This window comes from Mytilus trossulus, chromosome 9, assembly GCF_036588685.1.
Source record: "Mytilus trossulus isolate FHL-02 chromosome 9, PNRI_Mtr1.1.1.hap1, whole genome shotgun sequence".
In the NCBI taxonomy this organism is placed as follows: domain Eukaryota; kingdom Metazoa; phylum Mollusca; class Bivalvia; order Mytilida; family Mytilidae; genus Mytilus; species Mytilus trossulus.
Genome location: NC_086381.1, coordinates 43,897,303 through 43,919,182, shown reverse-complemented (window position 1 = coordinate 43,919,182; position 21,880 = coordinate 43,897,303). Strand labels below are relative to the sequence as shown.

The window sequence follows — 21,880 nt, the reverse complement described above, 5'->3', positions numbered from 1 at the left end:
AAAATGGGATGGTATGCTCAGTCAGTGTCATTTTGCATTGTAAATAATATCTCTTAAACTTCTTTTTTTAGATTCAAAGAGCCTTGGATTATCCTACATAAACAATGAAGTAGTTGTGTCGTGGGGAGACGTTTTCACCTCTGACTATTCACTTTACTATGAGGTATCGGCTGGATCATTCCAGAGTGGTGTTAACATTATACAGTGGCAGTTTACTAACCAGACCAGTATCACATTTGGTATACCAGCATCAGTTAAGACAGAGACTGGTACAGCTATATATGTTAATGTGAGGGCCATTTCTGTAGGAGGATACTATGCACAGAAGGATGGAAGTTTTAAACTGCCATAAATTGATCTTGAGTAGCCGTATGCTGTCAAAGTTCTAACCTTTTAACGGACTGTATTTAAGATACATTTAAAATTTCCGATTTGTAATCTATTTTTGTTAGAGAATCTATGTTTGATACTACCTTCATGTAAATGTGTGGATTTATTTTCATAAATAATAAGCTAAAGACATATGATACTATATTTTGTTTTTTCTCATATGTTTTGTTTCAACAGATTTTTCAATAACAGTTCAGTAGTGATAATAATTACACTACAAAAAGGATTTTTTTGGTGAGCATAAAACAACCAATTAAAAATACTACCTACCCAGGAAAAACAGACCCATTTTAGATGGCCAAACAATAGAAAAATCAGTTTTACTATGAAATTCAAAGCTGGCCATGTCTAAGAGCGATTTTACTGTGTGTTTCTGGGATGCCTTATGATTATATGTGATAGCCTTTACATTTTTATATGTTCCCTTTCTATATGTATTATATTGGTTAACAACTGTAAATTTATTGTTTGTTTGGAGATGATTCATAAGTTATTGGGATTTTGAAGAATCTTTGTTGTAAATATATACTGGTATACTTTTTTTTTGTTTTCTCTAATATATTTGTTTTTAGGAATGGAGTTGTTATTACATAATTACAATATCTTTTTCTATAATGATTTGTGCCTCATATTGATAACAAAAAGTGCCTAAGTTATATTATACTGGTAATTTGACAATCACTAAAAATTCTGTGAAGTAATCGGACAATCTTTTATAAATAAGTCTTGTAGTCATTTGGCTGAACAGACCTGTTATTTGTATTGTAATCTCAATTGTGATGTACATGTATTGTTGGTATTATACTATATTTCTGATTTATATTACCCAATCTTTAACCCTTTTGAAATGAGATTATAAATGTCTGTGATATATAGTGCTATGTTCAGTATTGTTTGTAAATAGCTCTGTTTTTTTTTTATATTGTTAGATTGCCGTCCAAATTCTATATATGTCTCTATATTGTGATTGTGCAATTGGAATTTAAGTTATTGAAAATAAATTTTGATATAAATATATCTATAGACATAATGGAGAAAAAATTGAATATATCTTTTTGCCGTCCAAATACTCAAATGTGTGTAGTCTTGACTGCAATTTGTATTCAAATTATTGAAAATAAATTTTGATATTACTGTATCGATGTAATGGTGAAAATTGAAAATATCTTTTTTCAAGGTTTAGTGTATATTATTGAGAGCAGATATAGGGGTATACAGCTATAAGAGTATGTCTACAGAATATTTTACTGTAAGATACAGACTAACAGTGTCCTTTACAATATGTTGAACCATCAATACTTACAAATGTATTTTTATAGATTAAAACATAAATTATTTATGATAAGAATCAACATTTGGTGACACATATTTTCTAACAAAAATCAAATTTGGCAACCAGGTTAGATTACCCTGCAAAATCTTGTTGAGAAATATTTTTTGCATCATTTGGTTTCTATATTATTGAATTAAACCCACCATTTGCTTTTAGTCGTACCTAATTTGACTCATTCTAGATCAAACCTTCAAAATTATAATTACTTACAAAATAGTTAAGGTGGCTTGGGCCTATTAGAAGTTTCTATTAGAAGTGTCGTTTTTTTTTTTTTTTATTCTTTACAAATAGTGAATCAAATTGGTCAGGAAAAAAAAATAGGGGGTCACAGACCATTGATATATTTTAATCGAAATATCAAAAAAACGTTTTATGACTAGATCCAAAATTGTTGTATAAAAAGCCAAAATATAGCTTCAAAGAATGAGGTAATAAAAAACAAAGGTCACCAATAAGGAAAAAAAATATTTTGCCTTAAAACCCAAATTTTGGTGGGAAAATGGGGGAAATGTCATTTTGAGCCTTTAACAGATACACACATTAACGAAAATATTGCAGTCTAATAGTCCTGATCCACTTTAAGTAATTACTAACATGTATAACCTTATTTGATGAATTGTTACATGAAATTTAGCTGGCCTAACCATTCTATACATTTTGACCTATACATAAGTATAATTTCAAAAACTTTTCAATTCTCAATTTATATTAAGTGTTTTCCTATGTTTTAATTCGTTCTGAAGGAATGACATAACATCACACTAACATGTTATTTTCCACATCTGGAGATACCCAAAGTTATTTCTTTTTTATTTTGATTATGAAACTATTACTATATGAATATGCTGAATGACTAACAATTTCAGTGGACTTTTATCACTGAAGAATTACAGAACTTTGGTAATTTCTAATTCCTATGTCTTACAAGTCGAGGTTGCTATACAGAATTTTATGGTGTGCATTTTGAGAGATTTTTTTTTCTATTTTTATATATTGATACCTCACATTACAGAATACCTGAAAGAAGATCATTGCTTGAGAATAACAAATGCTCATTTTGATGCTGTTGTTTTATGATTATGCTATACAATATAAATCAATATTATGTATATATTATATATATACATATATGTGTTGACATGTTTCTGTTATCTGTTACAACCAGCTCAGATGTATACTTGTTGAACTTTTAAAATAAATTATTTTGATACTAGTTTTATCCATTGTATTCCATTGACCAATAAACAATGATAAAACTGGGTTTTTAGGCAGTTAAGCTGCCTTATGCGAGCACCCTGGATTTGTGTGCTACCCAATAAATGCTGAAATACGTGCCATTGTTATCATGTAGCTGGCTACTATATTATTTATAACTTGTTGGACAGTTTTTTCATACTTTTCATTCTGGATTACAAAAAATATGACCAGAAAAACCTTAAATGATCGAAGATTTTCCCAAAAGTTTTGAAGTTGCACAAAGGAAGTAGAGCACATTAGGAATCCTTATGTAGTTTATTATCTCCTAAGCTTTTGGCTAAGATGTCAAAGAACAAATGTATGAAATATTTAATCGCCAAAAATCTCTAAAGACAAGTAGTTATGATTTCCCAAATTGCAAAACTGGTAGGAATATTGTTTGTCGTCAATACGTAGTCAACTACGTATATAAGTTCAACTGATCACGCTGTTGGCGGCAATTTTGAATTAGAAGACGAAATTTTCGTATCTTTAATTTTGACGCAGGGGTTCAAATTAGCTCTGGTCCAGGGTCCGTGACCTTCCACTTTTGCATTCGGACTTTCTACTTAACTACCAGCTAAGCCCGACATACCTTGAAAGAAAATTAAAAAAATAACTTTGCAAACATTTTTACCAAAGTTTCCAAAAAAACAATCTCAAACTTATTTTCATCAATACTATTCATGACAGCGATGTTAAATTTGTTCAACCGCTAGCTTTATACAGAAAATCGCCGATAAATAATGTGTAAATTCGAGTAAAATCGTATCTCACTTTCTGTCACAAACAACATTGTAAATAAAATGGCTGCCGCGAGATAACAATATCGGATCCGATTCCGGAAGCAAATTAGGGTAATCCCGTGTTTTGGGGCTTTCAACTAAAAAAATCCAGACAGGTGACAAAATACAGCTATGCATGGTAAATAAATATAAACACTAGAATTGAAAACCAAAATTGTTTTAAAGAAAGAAAAGCAGAAAATATTTTGTACACCAATTTAATATCAAAATCCAATACAAGTGACATCTGGGAACAGTTTATCTAACAATATATATGTTCCTGGTAACAGTATAATTTTTTTTTATCAGTGATAAATGTTGGTAATGCATGTTAAATGCTTTTCAAGTTAAACATATTACTGCAATTTCAAGGGGTATTTTTTTCTTCTCAATTTTGATAGGTCAGTTAAAATAGCTGGAAGTTTCTTATATAAAAAAAAGATGTGGTATGCTTGCCAATGAGACAAATATCCACAAGAAATCAAAATGACCAAAACTTGGTAACGATCAAGATCCCAGGGGCGGAACCAGCCATTTTAAAAGGGGGTCCCAATTCAGAGTAAAAGGGGGGGGGGGTCCAACTATATGCTCCCATTCAAATACATTGATCGGCCAAACAAGGGGGGATTCCAACCCCCAGACCCCCCCCCCCCCCCCCTTGGATCCGCCACTGAGATCCCCACCCCTAAACAATATATATGCATGTATGGGACAATATAGGTGGAGTTCGTTGGGCCACTCTACCCCTTTCTGTTTGAGAATTTATAACGGTCGAGATCCACAATTTTAAACAATATATATTTATGTATGGGACAATATTACAAATAAAAAAAATTATAAGGGGGTCCCTATGGTCACTGTACACCTTCATGTTTGAGAACTTGGAAAAATTTGAGATCATTACCCCTTAACCATATATACTTATGTATAAGACTATATAACAAATCAAATGAAATATAGGGGAAGTCCCTGTAGTCACCCTACCCCTCATGTTTAAAAACTTTGAAACAGTTGGTATCCCTAACTCTAAATTAAATGAATATAGGGGGAGTCCCTGCAGTCATATGATTGTGAAATTGGAATCAGTCAAGATCCCCACCTTTAAATTAAACCATATATATTCATGTATGAGAACTAATCAAATGAAATATAGGGAGAGTCCCTAGGGCCACCCCATCCCTCCTGTTTGAAAACTTGATAACGGTCGGGATCCCAACCAATAAACCATATCTATTCATGTATTGGACAATATAAAAAATCAAATGAAAAGTAGGGGTAGTCCCTAGGGCCACCCCACACTTTTTTGTGTGTATTTTGAAAACTTATAAAAGATTCAGATACCAACGCCTTTAAACCATATTCATTTCTGTTTTTCATTTCAAAAAGATTGAATGACATACAAGGTCAATCTCATAGGCGACACATATGCATATCACTTTGCTAGACCCTAACACCTGTCATTCTATTCCAAACTTAGACATCATGGACTTGGGGTGAAGTTGGGAGTCATTTACATTTACTATGGACAGGTCAGTCAGACCTCACCATTGATCCCTGTAGTAGTAAACATTTGTCTGATTTGTGTCTCATAACTTTTGTACTGTAAATCACAAACAGTCAGTTTTCTTTCCAGGGAAGCAAGTCTACTCATACTTTTACAAGCTCCTACTAAAGTCAACTTGAACTTCTAACAGTCAACTTATACGAACAATTACGCTCAACTAGAAGAACTGCAATCATTGCAAATTTGTACCACTGCTGACTCATGAAAGACTCACGACCATTCGTGGTCATGTGCGTTGCTATTGAAAACCTTGATAAAATATGAATTATTTGCCTTAATGTTTAATTCATTAAATGAACATAAATGCACAATTATGTATGAATGATTAATGTTTGTTCTTTTAAACCTTGAAAAAAAAAGTTGAAGCAACATTGCCGCAGTTTTCATAATTATGTTTGTCTTGGTTTTTGGTTAACTGCCTACAGTGCTTACAGCGCTTTGATTTTTTTTTTTATCAACAAAAGATTAATGTACAACAAGTGATATTTTGACTAAAGCTCGACTTTTAAAGATTCATGACCCAAAGTAACCCTGTGGAACATCCTGGTTAAGGCGCTGCATGATCTCCTTCTATTAAATTAACTGAAGTTCATAAGTGAGTCTTATTCTGAATAAGCATTTCATGAAATCTCTGAAAAAGTCCCAATATTTGGCTAATTGCCATCCAAGAACTAGAGGCCCGCTTTGTGGTGGGTCTCCCTATAGTGATCAGGTTGTATGTCTATCCCAAACAAATTGTCCACTCGATCTAGAGAACTGTTATAATTTCATACTTTGTACTTGACAGGTAAAATACTTGGGTTTAAGTTGACAACGCAATGTCCCATGGTAAAGATCATGTCTGTTCTATATCATGATAACTGTTATGATTCAAAGTTTACACTTGACATGTAACAAATAGTTATCAAATGTACCAGGTTTTTCATTTAATACACCAAACGGGCATATCGTCTTCATATGACTCATCAGTGAAAGTAATCTATGCATGGGACAAGAACATCCTTAATTTTTCGAAGAAAATCTTACTTTTGTAAATAGGAAATTAAAAAAAAAATTACCACCCTTAGCTGTTGATGCCCTCGGGGAAGAAATATCCACCAGCAGTGGCATCAAACCAGTAGTGTTATTATTTCGACAGGCCTGGGGCACACATAATTGGCCCACATCTCAAAGATGTCTAGTTTGAATACACCTGTATGGTCCATGCATCAGCAGCAATTATTGGAGTTAAAATAAATTACTATAATAGAGAATCATATGATAGGGCTAGATGGTAAATATTAAAATTATAATTCGGTAGTTGACTATGCCAAAGTAGGTATAAAAGTATAAATGAATAGTCAATATTTTAATATTACAAGTTCTGGTATTACAATATATGTATTAATTTGCTTCAATATGTTAATAAAAATTGTACAACTAACGCGAGCAGTTAAGTAGTCGTGTCTAGAAAACTATAGAATAAAGGTGAATGATCTAGTATGGATATCTAATCTGCAAATAGGGGGTTTCTTCATTTTTCAACATGGACATATATTAATTGATGTTTTTCTCGAACTAGTGTCCAAGTAAATTCTACACTAGCAGAACAAACAAATGCTCAACTTAACTGTCAGTAACTAAAAACCAACCAAAGCAAGAGTTATGTTTCAACCCTAATTATTATAGACAAATATTCTTTTATAAAAAATACTTTACAAGAATGAAATAAATAAACGAACTTTTAAGTTTCTGAAAGGGAAACTCCGCAAAAATATGAAAAAAAATGATGAAATAGATTTTTGATCAGATTGGACTTATTATAAATCAATAATTTCGAACTGACAAATTACATGATTTATACAGCATTTAACATACCAATTACTCTGCTACACATATTATACAAATTACTGGTCAAAAGATGATTCTTGAAAATGGCAGTGTAACTAAGTGAGTCAATATCATGACTATGGACTGATATGATGGTGAATGGTAATGTCCCTTTAAAATAATCAATTTTTCATTAGTTTTTATAGTGGTTAAGTTAGCTATGCATAAGAAAAAGTCTGTATCAACTCGGGGAATGTGGCAGTTGTTATTCATTCGTTTGATGTGTTTGAGCTTTAAATTTTGTCATTTGCTAAGTGAAACCGTCTAGGACTTTCCTCGGAGTTCTGAATTTTTGTTGTTTTCTTTCTAGCTGGCATGCACATGTAATTAGCGCTACAGACAGGGTCGTCCGTATTATTTTGTAATAAGTGTGAAATGTATTAAACTGGTTATTCTTTTGGATTTGATGTTTTAAACTGGATGGCAAGATTTTCTATAAGCTAAGAGTACATCAAATATGTAAATCAGTCCGGATTCTACTTCATAAAAATCATTCAATTTTACAGACCAGCTGATGCCACTTAATTTGGATCAAATACAACTAACAAAGGACCAAATTGATAAAATCAAGAAATCAGGGAAGGCAAACACACAACCATGTACTAACGTCTTGTGTGGTTTTAATTACCGTAAAGTAAATTGACAGACACAGTATATTTAATGCCAACACATGGTTATGACGTTCAAACGTTAGTAAATATACTGTGGATTCATTTATTTTCGAAGGTACCAATTATCGTGGTCTGAGGAAAACTATTTTCAAAGGTTGAAGACTAACAATCCTAGATAACTCGCACAACAAAAATAAGTATTTTTAAGTTATGCATATTTTAGATCCAGTTGTTTAGTCTGTTGTCAGTACTTTTAGTAAACATTTGCTAATCGCACAAACCAACTTTTATGTTATGACTCGATTAGAAAGGTATTTCACTTGATCCATATATTTCAGTACTGTGCATTTTTAAGTTACTAAATACGCATATAGCCTATATGCCTAAAGAATAAAAGGTCCATCAACTTTCTCTTTCCGTGGCAAATATTGCCGTTTTTTATTGTTTCATAAAACCAAATTAATGTTTTAGAAAGATCTATCGATTATCTTTTTTGTGGATTTTTTTTATGAGTTTATGTTTCTGCACAAAAAAGATTCAATTCGATTTCAACCTGCTACACACGACTCTTTTATAATCTGTCTGTGATTTAAAACTTTATATATGAAAGATGCATAACATCCTATATTATCCACCTTTATTAATTTTTAAATGCCCAAATCCAATTCAGATATACCAATTTTGCTTTTTTTTAAATTCAATATTAAAAAGAGTTCCATTTCATTTGATTAATTTCAACTGGGTTTCCGCCTGTGAGGTAAATCTTTGTTTACTTTGAAAGTTTCTTTGTATTGTATAAAATATATTTAATATTTGATATCCATACACTCACAACAAAATTTGTTTGTGATTAACATACACTGCATGAAATGATACGTTTACAAAATTTATTCATATATTAAATTTCTAGTTTTGAATTTAAGGTCTGATTTATGAAGAATTATTTTAGTAGTTTATGAAAATTTAATAATTTTTTTAAATTTCTTATTTTTTTAAGTTTAATTCCGATTTATGGGTTATTAAACTTGATATTTATTTGAAAAATAATAGCAGTTTAAATTTGTTATTTAAAAGGTTTAAATCTAGTTTATCACCGTTAAATTTGTCATTTAAATATACGTTTATTTTTTATCAAAACTACTAATATCAGACGATTTAACTGAAATTTAATTTAGATTAAATAACAAGTTTATACTGATCAATTTTTGTTCGGTAAATTTGAAATTTAATGCCAGTTTTGGTATACGTTTATTTTTTATCAAAACTACTAATATCAGACGATTTAACTGAAATTTAATTTAGATTAAATAACAAGTTTATACTCATAAATGTTTGTTCGGTAAATTTGAAATTTAATGCCAGTTTTAAGTAACGTGTTTTACATTGTCTTATCGGGGCCTTTTATAGCTGACTATGCGGTATGGACTTTGCTCATTGTTGAAGGCCGTACGGTGACCTATAGTTGTTAAAGTCTGTGTCATTTTGGTCTTTTGTGGATAGTTGTCTCACTGGCAATCATACCACATTTTTTTTTATATTATGTTTCTTGTTTAATTTCAATGATGAAGTAATTCTTCTTCTTAAGGGTCAACAAGGCTTCACTACTGTCAGATGAAGACATGTTGTACAAAATAAAATGGAGCGAAAACGATATTAAGAAAACAAGACGACTTTACGATCGGGCTTATTATAATTGTTCAAAAGGAAGAAGAAGAAAAAAGAAACTTTCGTTGGGAAAATATTAACAACTTACGTAAATCAATATTTAAATCCTGAAAATCCCTAAACCTGTAGATCGAGATTTTCAAGTAAGTAAAAGTCTTCGTCAGATTTCCATGGACGTTCTGGTTATCTTTTATCTCAATCAAAACACAACAAATAACAAGAGCTTGAATAATGGCTAAATTTCATTGATAGATTTTTATCGTCTTTTATAAAGAATAATCCAGTTATGAATAGTTTAAACAACATGTATTTATCGAAGTACATTATGTACATATCAACAACACAAATAGAATATATTTTAAGAAGCAAGCAGTTTTGGTTATCCCCCTTATTATAAACTAATTATATTTTGACATTTTGACATTTTCCTTTTATTTGATATTTATGATAATCATATATATACTTATTTCTATACAGTTCACTTTGTCAGATTTTTCTTGAATATCGTATTACTTTTTTGATAATATTTATGATGGGATGTAACTCTTTTTGTCAACAATTATATCTGTTTCAGAGGAAAATATTTATTTTAAAAATAAGTTATCTCCCATTACATTGGAAAAGCGTAAAGATTAAGATTATACATTTTAAAATTTGTCTTTCTTTTTTAATATATTCAACACAGTTTTACAGATGGATGGATAATTCTTTGAAAAAAAAAATAACCAAATGTGCAGCATACTAGTATAAAAGGGCACACTATTAAAAGTAAAAGCTGTTTTAGCGCAAATTTCACAATTTTCACGAAGTAAACGGGATTTTTCCCCTAGTCGTCGTATTTTGCTACTGACTCTTTCGCAAATAATGATACCCGTTTGTACAACATAAATCGCTTTTCCGTAAGTGGAAGTTATGCGGACGCTGAAACTACAAGTCTAATCGACCCCAAAATTTGCAGTCAGCAGGGCATACATGTACTTAAGGTTCATAAAACAACGTGGTGCAGATATCTCTCAAGACTTTTCCTAGAGAGAAGAAATGGCAATGCCGTAAAAATCGCTTCCTATACTGCTACTTTTGCATAGGTACTTTTTCTGTACAAAAAATCTGTGGTACTGGAAATGTACTTTCAAAATATAGTACTTTTTTGTTACTTTAAATTTATTGTAATTGTTAGGTACCTGTGTTTTAATCTAAATCCTATTGATATTAAGATGTATTAAAAACCCACCCAAGAGAGAATCAATGATATGGCCTTCCAAAAGCAAGAGATTGACATCAATCAGAATAAAAAAAATGAACTTTTTTAATATACTTTATAAACCAAATAAAAGACCCTCGTATGTTGATCAATGCAAATCCAAAAGTGGGTATGTCTTTGCTGTAACAATGGATACATTGAAGATGAACTTCACTTTCTTTTAAAATGTTCCTCCTATAAATATGTGAGAGATAACCTTATTAAAAAAATAGATAATGTTCTATTGAACAACAAAGGAGTAGGTCCAGTAAGACATCTTTTCGGCCCCAAAATATAGCAGTTTTACAAAATTGTTAAAATGTAAACTTTTAGTTATTTATTGGAAAGTAGAATTTTAGTTTAAACATATTTATTTACAGTGGATTGAGAAACATGTTTTGCAACTTATATTAATCCCTCTCCACTTTGCAGGTGCGAGTGCTGCCTTGTAGCGGCATTAGCCTACTCTTTTTCGAAATCTACAAGGGTGTCTTTAACGTGCAAGAGATATGGCTCTCTCTTAACACGGGTCAGCCATTTATCGTCCCCTTCCGACGGACTATCATCGTTTCCTTAAGACCATAATCGCAAATGGTGTCAAGGTTCTGCTACATAAATATGGGCTGTTTTTGACAATACAATGCACATATATTAGGCACTAGCACCTATAAGTCATGCTAAATTACTGAAATCTTCACAATTCCAGCATTTTAGTTAAATTTTAGATGGTTTCCGTGTAAAACGAAAGTGGCCGCATTCGTGTTCATCCAAAATATTGAAATGGAAGTTGTATTTGATGATAATACATAACATATATAAAAATTGAGGATGAACACGGATGCGACCACTTTCGTTTTTGACAAAAACCATCTAAAAAGTTACATTTTTTCGCATATTTGGTAGATTTTTCATATTTGAGCTTGAATCAGATCGATTTTAATGACTATTTAAGTTAAAAATCTTTCACATAAATTAATTGAATCATATGAAATAAACCGTGACTTAAGTGTTTAAAAAGTGGTCAAAATCTTTCGTCAGATGAAACTGAAATTTGAGGCCAAAATCGGTCCTTATTGGACCTACTCCTTTCCTTCCTTATCATATAACTTGCTTATATCAATTCTAAATAGTAATTCCCAAACAATATTGAAAATTGTCGTCAACTATTTGAATGAATGCTTGTTGGTGAGAAACTCATTATTAAAAGGTACTTGATTTCTGTAATAATGTATATGCTTCCCATTTATTTTTTTATATATTTCTCTCATAATTATCCACTGTCACTCCTTCATTGTATATATGTTATTGCAGTTAGTCTTTAATTTGTTGCCATATTAACCATTTATTGTCAATGTGTTAGTGCTAATAAAGTTATCTTATCTTATCTTATATTCATTAAATATTTTGATTTACTCATTTTACTGTCTTATATATATTATATATTATTAAGGTCTCAGACAGGGTATATACTGAGACATTCCCGGCTTAGAGTTTATATCCCCTGAGCCGAAATTAGTTTGATTGTTTATTAATTTGTTATGGTCACTTGTATTTCTAATTCGCCGTCTTGCTTCACCTTTAATAAATCCTCTGAACACATGCTGTGAGTGACAGCTATTTCTGTGCAGAAACAGATAAGAATTTGTTTCTTTAAAATGTATTTCGAGGTCAAGAATGCCATATGTTGTAAATCTTTGACCTTTAATAACAACAACATCCAAGAACGACACTTTTTATCGTTTTTTATTTCATAGGTGAACTTTAATAAGGGGTTATAATCATTTACAAGACGAAAAAAAGTCTATAATTTCATCTAATGTTCCATTATATATTATGAATCCATCGTCTCTATATCTGCCATGATAGAATATTTTGTCTTTTTATTATATTGAAATGCAGAAATAGTTTGATTCATTATTTCAAACATTAGTATGTCACAGATTTCCGGTGAAGGAATTGCACCAATTGCCGTACCTATTATTTGTTTGTAAATTTTCCCATCAAATTCAAATACATTGTTTTCTAAAATGATTCTCAACAAATGTCTTAATACATTGACTGGCGGAGTATTGACCTTGAAGTTCGATTTGTCAAAACTGTCATAGGCTCGTTCAACCGCACGCAATAATGCTTCTTGAGGTCGATTTGTAAACCTGTGTTATATCATACGAAACCTATAACACATGACAGACTGTTTGCCATAGGTTTAATTTCTCAATGATATTAATGAACGATGTAGTATCTTTTATATATGTGGACTGATTTTGAACTATTGGTATAAGAAAATAGTCAACGTAATGACCTATATGTTCAGTTACAGAACCACACTGTGATATAATTGGTCTGACAGGTGGAATTATATTTAATTCATTTAATCCATCATGTTGTATTTGTTTAAACGTCTCAATTTCAAGGCGGTGAATTTTGGAAGAATATAAATTTTCCCTAATCGTGCATCTCTTAATTTTTGACCATTTGTTAAAAATCGAAATGATATTTTGTCGATTATGCCTTGATCGTATAATGATTTATCAATGACTTGAATTTTCAGTTCTGCCATGTTAAATGAATCTAATGGCAGTAATGTTGAGTATTTAGTGGTCTTGTGACTTCTGTTATGTAGTCTAGCTTGTCTAAAATCACACAATTTGAATTTATATCTGCCTTTTTTATAACTATTGTTTCATCATTTTTCAAATTGCGTAGCGCTATTCTTTCGCCGTTAGTAAGATTGTTTTTTACAATTCTTTCTATTGGTAGAAAAGACAATTCAAGCTTGGTTAAGGGGGCTCCTGGGTATAAATGATTTTTTTTTCTAATATAGGATTTCGCTATATTTTTTCATAAATGAACTTTATCATATACTTAAAAGAAAAATGAAATAAAAAAATGGGGTCACCGTTCATTTAAGCTAAAATCTGCCTCTGGAAGAAGCATACATTTTTGTTAATGTCATTTTTTCTGTTGAACTAATAGGAGAAAAAGAAGAAATATCGAAATAAAAAAATAACCTAATATAAGAAATCGCTTAAATGTTACAATTATTTAGTTTATGTACAGCTTATTTGAAATCAATAATAAAAAATATAGGTCACCGATGAGTTAAAAAAGATATTTCAAATTTAAGGCCAAAAAATGGCATTTTTGCACCAAAGGGAGATAATTTGGAGCTTTTTCAATTTTTAAAGTCCTCTGGGGCCAAACCAAATCATTTTTTGGGGTTGTTTTTTGTACCATTTCATAAAGTAACAACTAATAGTGTAATGAAAAAATAAAGGTTTAATTTTTTGCTAAAATTTTTGTACCCACGAGCCACCTTAACTCTATATAATTTTCTAACGTATGGCAAGTAGAGGCAGGTTTATATCATGTATTGCTACGAAATGTATGAATGTCAGTTTTTTTCTTGACTGAACATATACCGACATCGTAATTTTCTAGCAAATTCATTGTAGTCTTTTAGTATAGACATTTTTGCATTTTTGCTAGATGGCGTTGGTATAAATTTCAAGCCTTTCGCCAACAGGTAGGATATATTCCTGATTTGATAATCTGCGTTTTGATAGATTAATTACATGCTTTTTCGCATGTGATGTTGGAATAATTATTTATGGTACATCTTTGTTTTTTTCCTGAATTCACTTCAACAACTGTTTTCAAAAATAGGAAGTCATAAAGTTAACGAGAAATAAAAAATACAAGGAATAGAAAATAAAGTTGAGAAATAAAATCCTTTCAGATAAATGCAGGTTGTATAACGTAGTAAAATAAATATTCGTATTTTCATTATCAATCTTTTACTTTTTTCTTATTATAAATTTTATCTGGACTATTATACTATTAGTATAAGACCATGTTTACACTGGCACTGAAACTGAATCGTTCTTTATTTGAATCGATCTTAAAAAAGACAAGGGCCGCGCGCGTTCACCCAAGTTCGGATTTACGTTGCACAAGCAAGATCGATCGCGATCGATCTTATTTAATCTAGTGCGTTTCACTAGAGGTTTCCAGATTTGCTACCGTACCAACCGTAGAACGAAGTGGGAGCCGTCATTAAACTTTTGAAAATTATTGATGTATACACTTTATATCAACAAATGTTTTAGGAATCATGTGCAGAACTGTTTTGAGAATTTTTGGCTGTAATTTGGGACTAATTTCGTGTGGTTTCTTCTTGTATTCGTAGGAAACAATAGTGTGTGCACTCGATTATGCTTTCAAGCAACCGTTTCAAGTAAAGCCTCAGTCACACTGTCACGTTTCGACAGCTAGGTTTTAGTACGTGTAGAAATGCTACGTTTCATGCCATGTTTTTGCCATTTTTAACGGTCCGTACGTTTAACTAGGTTTACGCCACGTTTTGATACGTTCTTCTACGTATTGTTTCGTTTTGTTACGATTCGCTAGGTTTTTTTATAACTACAAGGGGTACGTTCTACTAGGTTTTGATACGCTTCAGTACGTATAAACTACGTTTTACTACGGTTTACTACGGTTCACTACGTATTACTAGGGTTTAGTACGTTTCTAAATCGGTTCAAGTACGCTTTTGCACGATTTCCTACGATTTAGCAAGTTTATTGCACGCAGTATCACGTGGCACTACGCTGTGATCACTTATCATGAAACGGCATCATTATTCAATAAAATTTAGAAAGGACAGAGATGTAAAGAGGGAGCAGAGTAACTAAAACAAATCTGGAGACATTAATAGAGGTACACTTTATAATTATTAATACATCTGCCATTGTAATTAAATTATTTTGTTCCCATTTTATGGTCTAAAAATTTTGATTTTTTGTACTCAAAAGAAAGATTTTATTGTTTTTTCTTTCAGATAAGATTTTTGTTGAGTGGATACATGAATCATGAAAAAACATTTAAAGCTTTGGTTAGAACATTGTCAATGCTTTCCCTTTTATAATAATTGCTCTTTTGAAATATTCTACGTTGCACATTGTCCGTTTTAAATCCAATTTTCCTCTTACCGGTATTTGATTTATCTTTTAGTGTGTTTCAAACCAGACCGTTCTGATGAGGACCAGAGGCAGAGGAAGGGGTCGTGGTGGGCGTGGCAGAGGCCGCATAGTTAGTGTGGCGCCTGAGACTGAAACAACTAATACACAAGAAACAAATGAGCAAACACAAAATAGTGATACTGAACAGCCAGCTAATACCAATAAAGAGAAGCGCAAAAGAAGAAAGCTATTAGAAATACCACTAGAAAAGCAGGATGAGGTGGCAGATTGGTATAGAGAAAACGAACCTCTATACAACAAAGGTACATGTATTTATTTGCTATAATTTAAAATATTAATACGGAGAGTAAATGTCAAAAGATGTTAACCCCACCAGTAGACATATAGATAAACTTACAGCATGGTCTTTATATTTAAAAATCAATGTGACCGATTTTTTTCTTCTCTTTCAGCTCATTATCAGTACAAAGATACTGCTCTCAAAAATACACGATGGCAAGCAAAAGCTAATGAGCTAGGGGTAGAAGATTGGAAGACTCTCAGGACATGGGTTGAGTCAATGATATCTCAGCTCGGAAGACTGACACGAGAAGGCAATACATCTGGTTCAGGCAGAAAAGATGATACTCAAAGAGACAAATGGATCAAAGAAAAAATTGGCTTCTTGGGTCCACATATTGCCAGAATAGAAACCAGAGGAGGAATAAACGTGTGCAATACAGTTTTCTATTACTTAATATTTCAGTTCACTTTTTTTACCTCTTATTGTTATTTCCTTTGTTGAATTCCTGTACCTTTTTTCTTTTTCTAAATGATACTAAATGTTATGATTCTACGAAATTCATTTTACAGCTGTTTCATTTCAAACGTTTGACTTTATCTCGATATATCTTGTACGAATACATAAATAATGTTCCGATTATGTCTGAATATTTCAGCTGAAAGAAATACGTGGTTTGATTATACGTAGAAGAAGGTAATCATGCGTAGTAATACGCATCGATACGTAATAATGCCTAGAATAACGTGATGAAACCTATTAATGCGTACCATGAAGCGTAATATACCGTACAAAAACATAATGCAACGTGGCAGATACGTACTTAAACGTAATAACACCTAGTGATTATAATCAAATACGTTTTAGAACGTATCAGGTACGTTTCTAATACGCATTTCTACGTTCCTTCTACGTTTTACTGCGCTTTTCTACGTTAGTACTACGTTTTCATTTTTAGTCACGTTTGTATTGTGCAGACCAATACAAACGGCACCGATCACGTATCAATCTACGCATAACTACGTATATAGCCGTTTTAAGTACGGATCGATACGATTCACTACGGATATTGCCGTTTCGCTACGTTTTGAAAACGTAGCAAAACGGGATAGCCGAAACGTGACAGTGTGACTGGGGCTTAACCGTCGGTACGAAAGGTTTATAGTTAAGAGTTATTTCCCCGTGAAACTACTTAGATACAAATAAGCTAAATTACAAAACAAATTAAAAACTTTATAAATTTTGTTTGTAATAACTTTATGTATTATTATAAAATGTTAAAGTTTTGTATTTATTTTGGTAAGTTTTTAGAAAACATGATCAAATAAAATGTATTTGAACAAAATAAATTGACCTTTATAACAAAAGAAAAAATGACAAAATTAATATAAAACCAATTATTTGCTTAGTCAGATCGCGTTCAGTCTGTGTACACTTGTCACGGGATAAAGAATTAAGACATAATAACGTCCAGGGAGACATGCTATTTATTACAAATTGACACTCTGTTACAACTGGTCCTGTTAATTTTATTACTATGATTTACTAGAAACCGAAGGTGTCAAAACGTTTGATTTCTAAATATTGTACTGATTATGTGTGTCATAATTATACTTTTAAATAACATTGCCTTGTGATCATTTTGTGTAATATGTAATATATCTGTTGTATATATATGTTGAAGAATTGAATAAAGATAGAAAAAAAATCAGACGTCCGAAATGAAGTTATAAAAAATACAAGGTCGTTTAAATCTTCAATTTAAACAATTATGCATAGAGATATGGCTGATATCGAAGTTACTTGGCATCCTTCCTTTTGGACAATTATCTTTACCGTCGGGCTTAAAGTTTTTCTTTATAAAAAAAAAAACCCTCATGAAATCAATATGATCTATAAATTTTAGAAAAATGCCCTTTTTTAAAACACAACTGTTCATATATATTTTTCGCAGTAAGCCGAGAGAGAAAACTCAGAAAAACTGGAGTTTAACTATTTAAAGTAATATCGTATTCATGATACAAGTACATACAAACCTGAACAAATTACATAGAACCATTTACCAACCGATGAAAATTATTCTTAATTCGGAGTCCATAAATCAGTGTAAATGGTGCAAAAGACATTACATAGCAACATAGCATTTCCCGTAAAACATATTCATATTGAATTAGACTAAGTGTAAATATAGCGTCAAATTATTGCCGTTATCAGTGAACAAATTCGCTGTGTTGTATGAAGTTTTTTCTGGCAATGCTGTACGACAAAAGGATTAATGGATGGATATTGGTTTAACATTACCCCTCGTTGATTATTTTATACTACTCGCAGACACGTGCAATACACTATTTGACTTGCGACAATATTTACAAATATTAATGTAATAACAATGTCTAGTAACATAATAATAATAAGCTAACACGATGAAGTACATTTAACATCGTGATGATAAATATTTCGACTCAAAAAAAGGTTTTCGATAGTGTCATAAAATTTATATTTATTCTTTAAGTAATTAATATAATCAACAATTTTATTAAAAAGTTCAGTAACAAAATATAAGGAAAAAGATAGATCGATAGTTTTACAATGTGTTTTGCGTTTTATGAAAAAAATGTTGCTCAAATGATCGAAAAGATGGCTTAATTAGTGAAAAATTCTTTTAATGAGAAATCAACGTACTCATCTTTGCCATTTAGCACGTGTACTAGTTCAGTGACGCATCCAGAACTTTTCATAAAATGAGGGGTGGAGGCGGCGCTCCATCCATGCTTCAGTGATTCCCAATATAATAAACCAAATTTTTGCCACGAAAAAGGGGGAGGGGAGTCCCCCTTCCCCTGGATCTGTCTATGTAGTCATTAACGACACCAGTAAGGTGCAAGTAAGATATTAGATATTATTAATAAGTCATTTCTAATTATTCCAAATTATATTTAAGTATTAGAAAACATTCTTTATTCGAATCCTTTTACTAATATACAGAAAACAAAAACATAGCCATACAGAAACGCAAATCTATATTTAGAATATAAAGGTCGAGGCAACTCAGTTCCAGTAAGGACTGTTTGATTCATTATCTTTTGCACAAAATTAATTTTATCGTATAAAATCACGTGCAAGGTTTTCTAGAAGCAGTGAAATCGTAATAAAATAAAAGATTTAGGTTTTTATCACTGATATGCAATTTTGTTTCTCTATTTTTATCATGATACATGTATTAATCTCATGCATTAAATGAAACCTCCTAAACAGCACCAACGGTTTAGTTACGTACCAACCGTACCTGATACGTAGCAAATGTGGAAACCTCTACTACAACTTAAAAAGAACCGGTCTGACTTTTATTTTCCTGTCTAAATATATCAAGCACCTGAAAAAAGATCGATCACCGGGGTCTAATAGTCCCAGATTTTATTTTCAAAATCATCATATTTTTTACCAGAGAGAGCAGAAAATACAATGAAACCTGTGGAAGGACAGGGACATACCAATTATACAAAACCCGATAAAACAGTTTAACATTAAGAGGTTTACATAGTCAACACACATCTGGTTACAATTAGTTAACCATAGAGAAAGTTTATATATGTAACAAATTACTGATAACATGCTGAGATAAAATTGTAAAAGTATGTGTAAAATCAGGGCTTATGACTTAGAGTGAAATAAAAAGTTCAATGACAATCTTTATCCTCCCTGCAACATTGTTTTCTCTCACCAATTTCACATAAACCTACATCAATCTTTCCTCTAAACTGTCTAGTAAATACTTGTCAAATAAGATAGACAGTGTTAGAAGAAAACAAAAGGTTTTTAAACTGGTCTTTTATTACTGACTTTTATTTTCTGTTTTGCCATGCATGCAGTGGCGGATCCAGAAATTTTCATAAGGGGAGGAGCACTGTCAGTCGAAGAGGGGTCCGCTGCAATCATGCCTCGTTCATTCCCTGTTTGATCAACCATTTTTTTACCTAAAATTGGGGGGGGGGGGGCGTGCCACCAATAAAAAATCCATGTTGTTTGGGTCACAGATTCTGTCACCCGTAAATTAAAGTCTCTGTGTTCAGGGTAAAATCAAATTTTCAGGGACCTGATTTTTTCTATCTGTCTATCATGTTTTATCATAACATACCGAAAGCTGTTGGTCATCTTCGTTTGAATTGCCTCGCAATTTATTACATTGTATGGCTTTTGCTCAATGTTGAAGGCCGTCTATCAACTTGTTTGTTTAATTTACCGTCATTTGGTGTTTGGCAGATATTTGTGGTATTTGAAAATAAACAATATATTTTTTATTTCTATATTGTAGCCATCCTTCAATTATAAAATATGGGTGCTCGATGAAATACGAAAAGTATCAAAAACATGACATGAACATTATAAAGATTGCAAAAAAGTTAGTATTCAATTTGGACCTGACTTGAATTAAAATTTAGCATCGCTATAAATAGAGGAACAGCGAGGGAAGCTAGTGTACATGTTCTTGAGTACTATTGCTATGGTTGGAAGAAGAATCCATAGCGACGTGCTTTGTCTTTTAGTCCTTTGAGATGTGGCAGAAGTCGAGATTGCAGTTTTGTCACTATGCAACCATTACAGATTTAGGGTTGAACATTCGACATTTTTTAGAATTTTAACGGGGAACGTGTAAAAGAGACACCAACCGGACCAACGAGTACAAAGACGGAGTGTCTATTCGTCCGGCTAGACTGGGAAAAAGTTAAAAATCTCTCTTTGCCCGGCCATTCATTTGCGGATGTGCAAATCTTTAATATCAATAGAAGGGTCTTGTGGCACGAAGAGTATACCAGATGAGGTGTCGGATAAAAAACGCCCGTATGCCATGGACGTTTTGAAAATTTTGGGATCGGGATTTTTAGTTAATATACATAAAGAAAATAATACATGGAATGTGATTGCTTTAAAACAAATTTCTTTAGGAAAGACGCGGCCAGAAAGACGGCGTATACATGCATGTTAACTGAGTGATTTACCCGACTATACCTCATGACGGCAAAACGAATTTCGAAAAATTACTACTATACCACTATCCAAGGTTAGGGGAGAGTTCGTATCCAACTAACATGTTTAACCCCGGCACATTATGCATGTATGTGCCTTTCCCAAGTCAGGAGCCTATGATAAAGGCCGTTAGTTTTCTCGTTTGAATTGTTTTACATTGTCATTTCGGTGCCTTTTATAACTGACTATATATGCGGTATGGGCTTTGCTCTTTGTTGAAGGCTGTACGGTAACCTATAGTCTCTTGTGGAGAGTTGTCTCATTGGCAATCATATAACACATCTTCTTTTTAATAAACCAACTATATATATATATATGCTTGTATGTATTATTTCAAAGTTCTACTACAACGGAGATTTATATATCAATGGGTTGTAATTTTACAATGTTTATATGACAATAAAAGTCAGTGAATGATTTTCATCTCTCGACAATTTTTTTTTTATAAACGCTGTTTCCTCCTCTAAAATCCAATTAAAATGTTAATACTGTATTTGTGATGAATAAGAAATATGTGAATATCTGATCTGTACGTCCTTTTATTCAATTTGTATCTTGTAGCAGTCATGTGTACTCGTGTATGGTTGAGAAGACACCAAGAAGCGATCGAGTTTGGTCGAGTCAAAAATATGTCAGTTTTTAGGCTAGCTCACCTGGCCCGAAGGGCCAAGTGAGCTTTTCCAATCACTTTGCGTCCGGCGTCGTCGTCCGTCGTCGTTAACTTTTACAAAAATCTTCTCCTCTGAAACTACTGGGCCAAATTAAACCAAACTTTGCCACAATCATCATTGGGGTATCTAGTTTGAAAAATGTGTCCGGTGACCCGGCCAACCATTAAAGATGGCCGCCATGGCTAAAAATATAACATAGGGGTAAAATACAGTTTTTGACTTCTAACTA

The 21,880-nt window shown here is 32.1% G+C and overlaps 1 protein-coding gene across 1 annotated transcript in view; it reads left to right on the top strand.

Moving 5' to 3' along the window:
- Positions 1 to 2,936, top strand: part of LOC134684649 (uncharacterized) — a 76,127-nt gene extending 73,191 nt beyond the window's left edge. Inside the window, exon 53 of the mRNA XM_063543954.1 lies at positions 72 to 2,936. Coding sequence (XP_063400024.1) covers positions 72 to 352 — 281 coding nt within the window. The 3' untranslated portion in view covers positions 353 to 2,936. The remainder of the gene's footprint in view (positions 1 to 71) is intronic.
- The last annotated feature ends 18,944 nt before the right edge of the window (positions 2,937 to 21,880 follow it).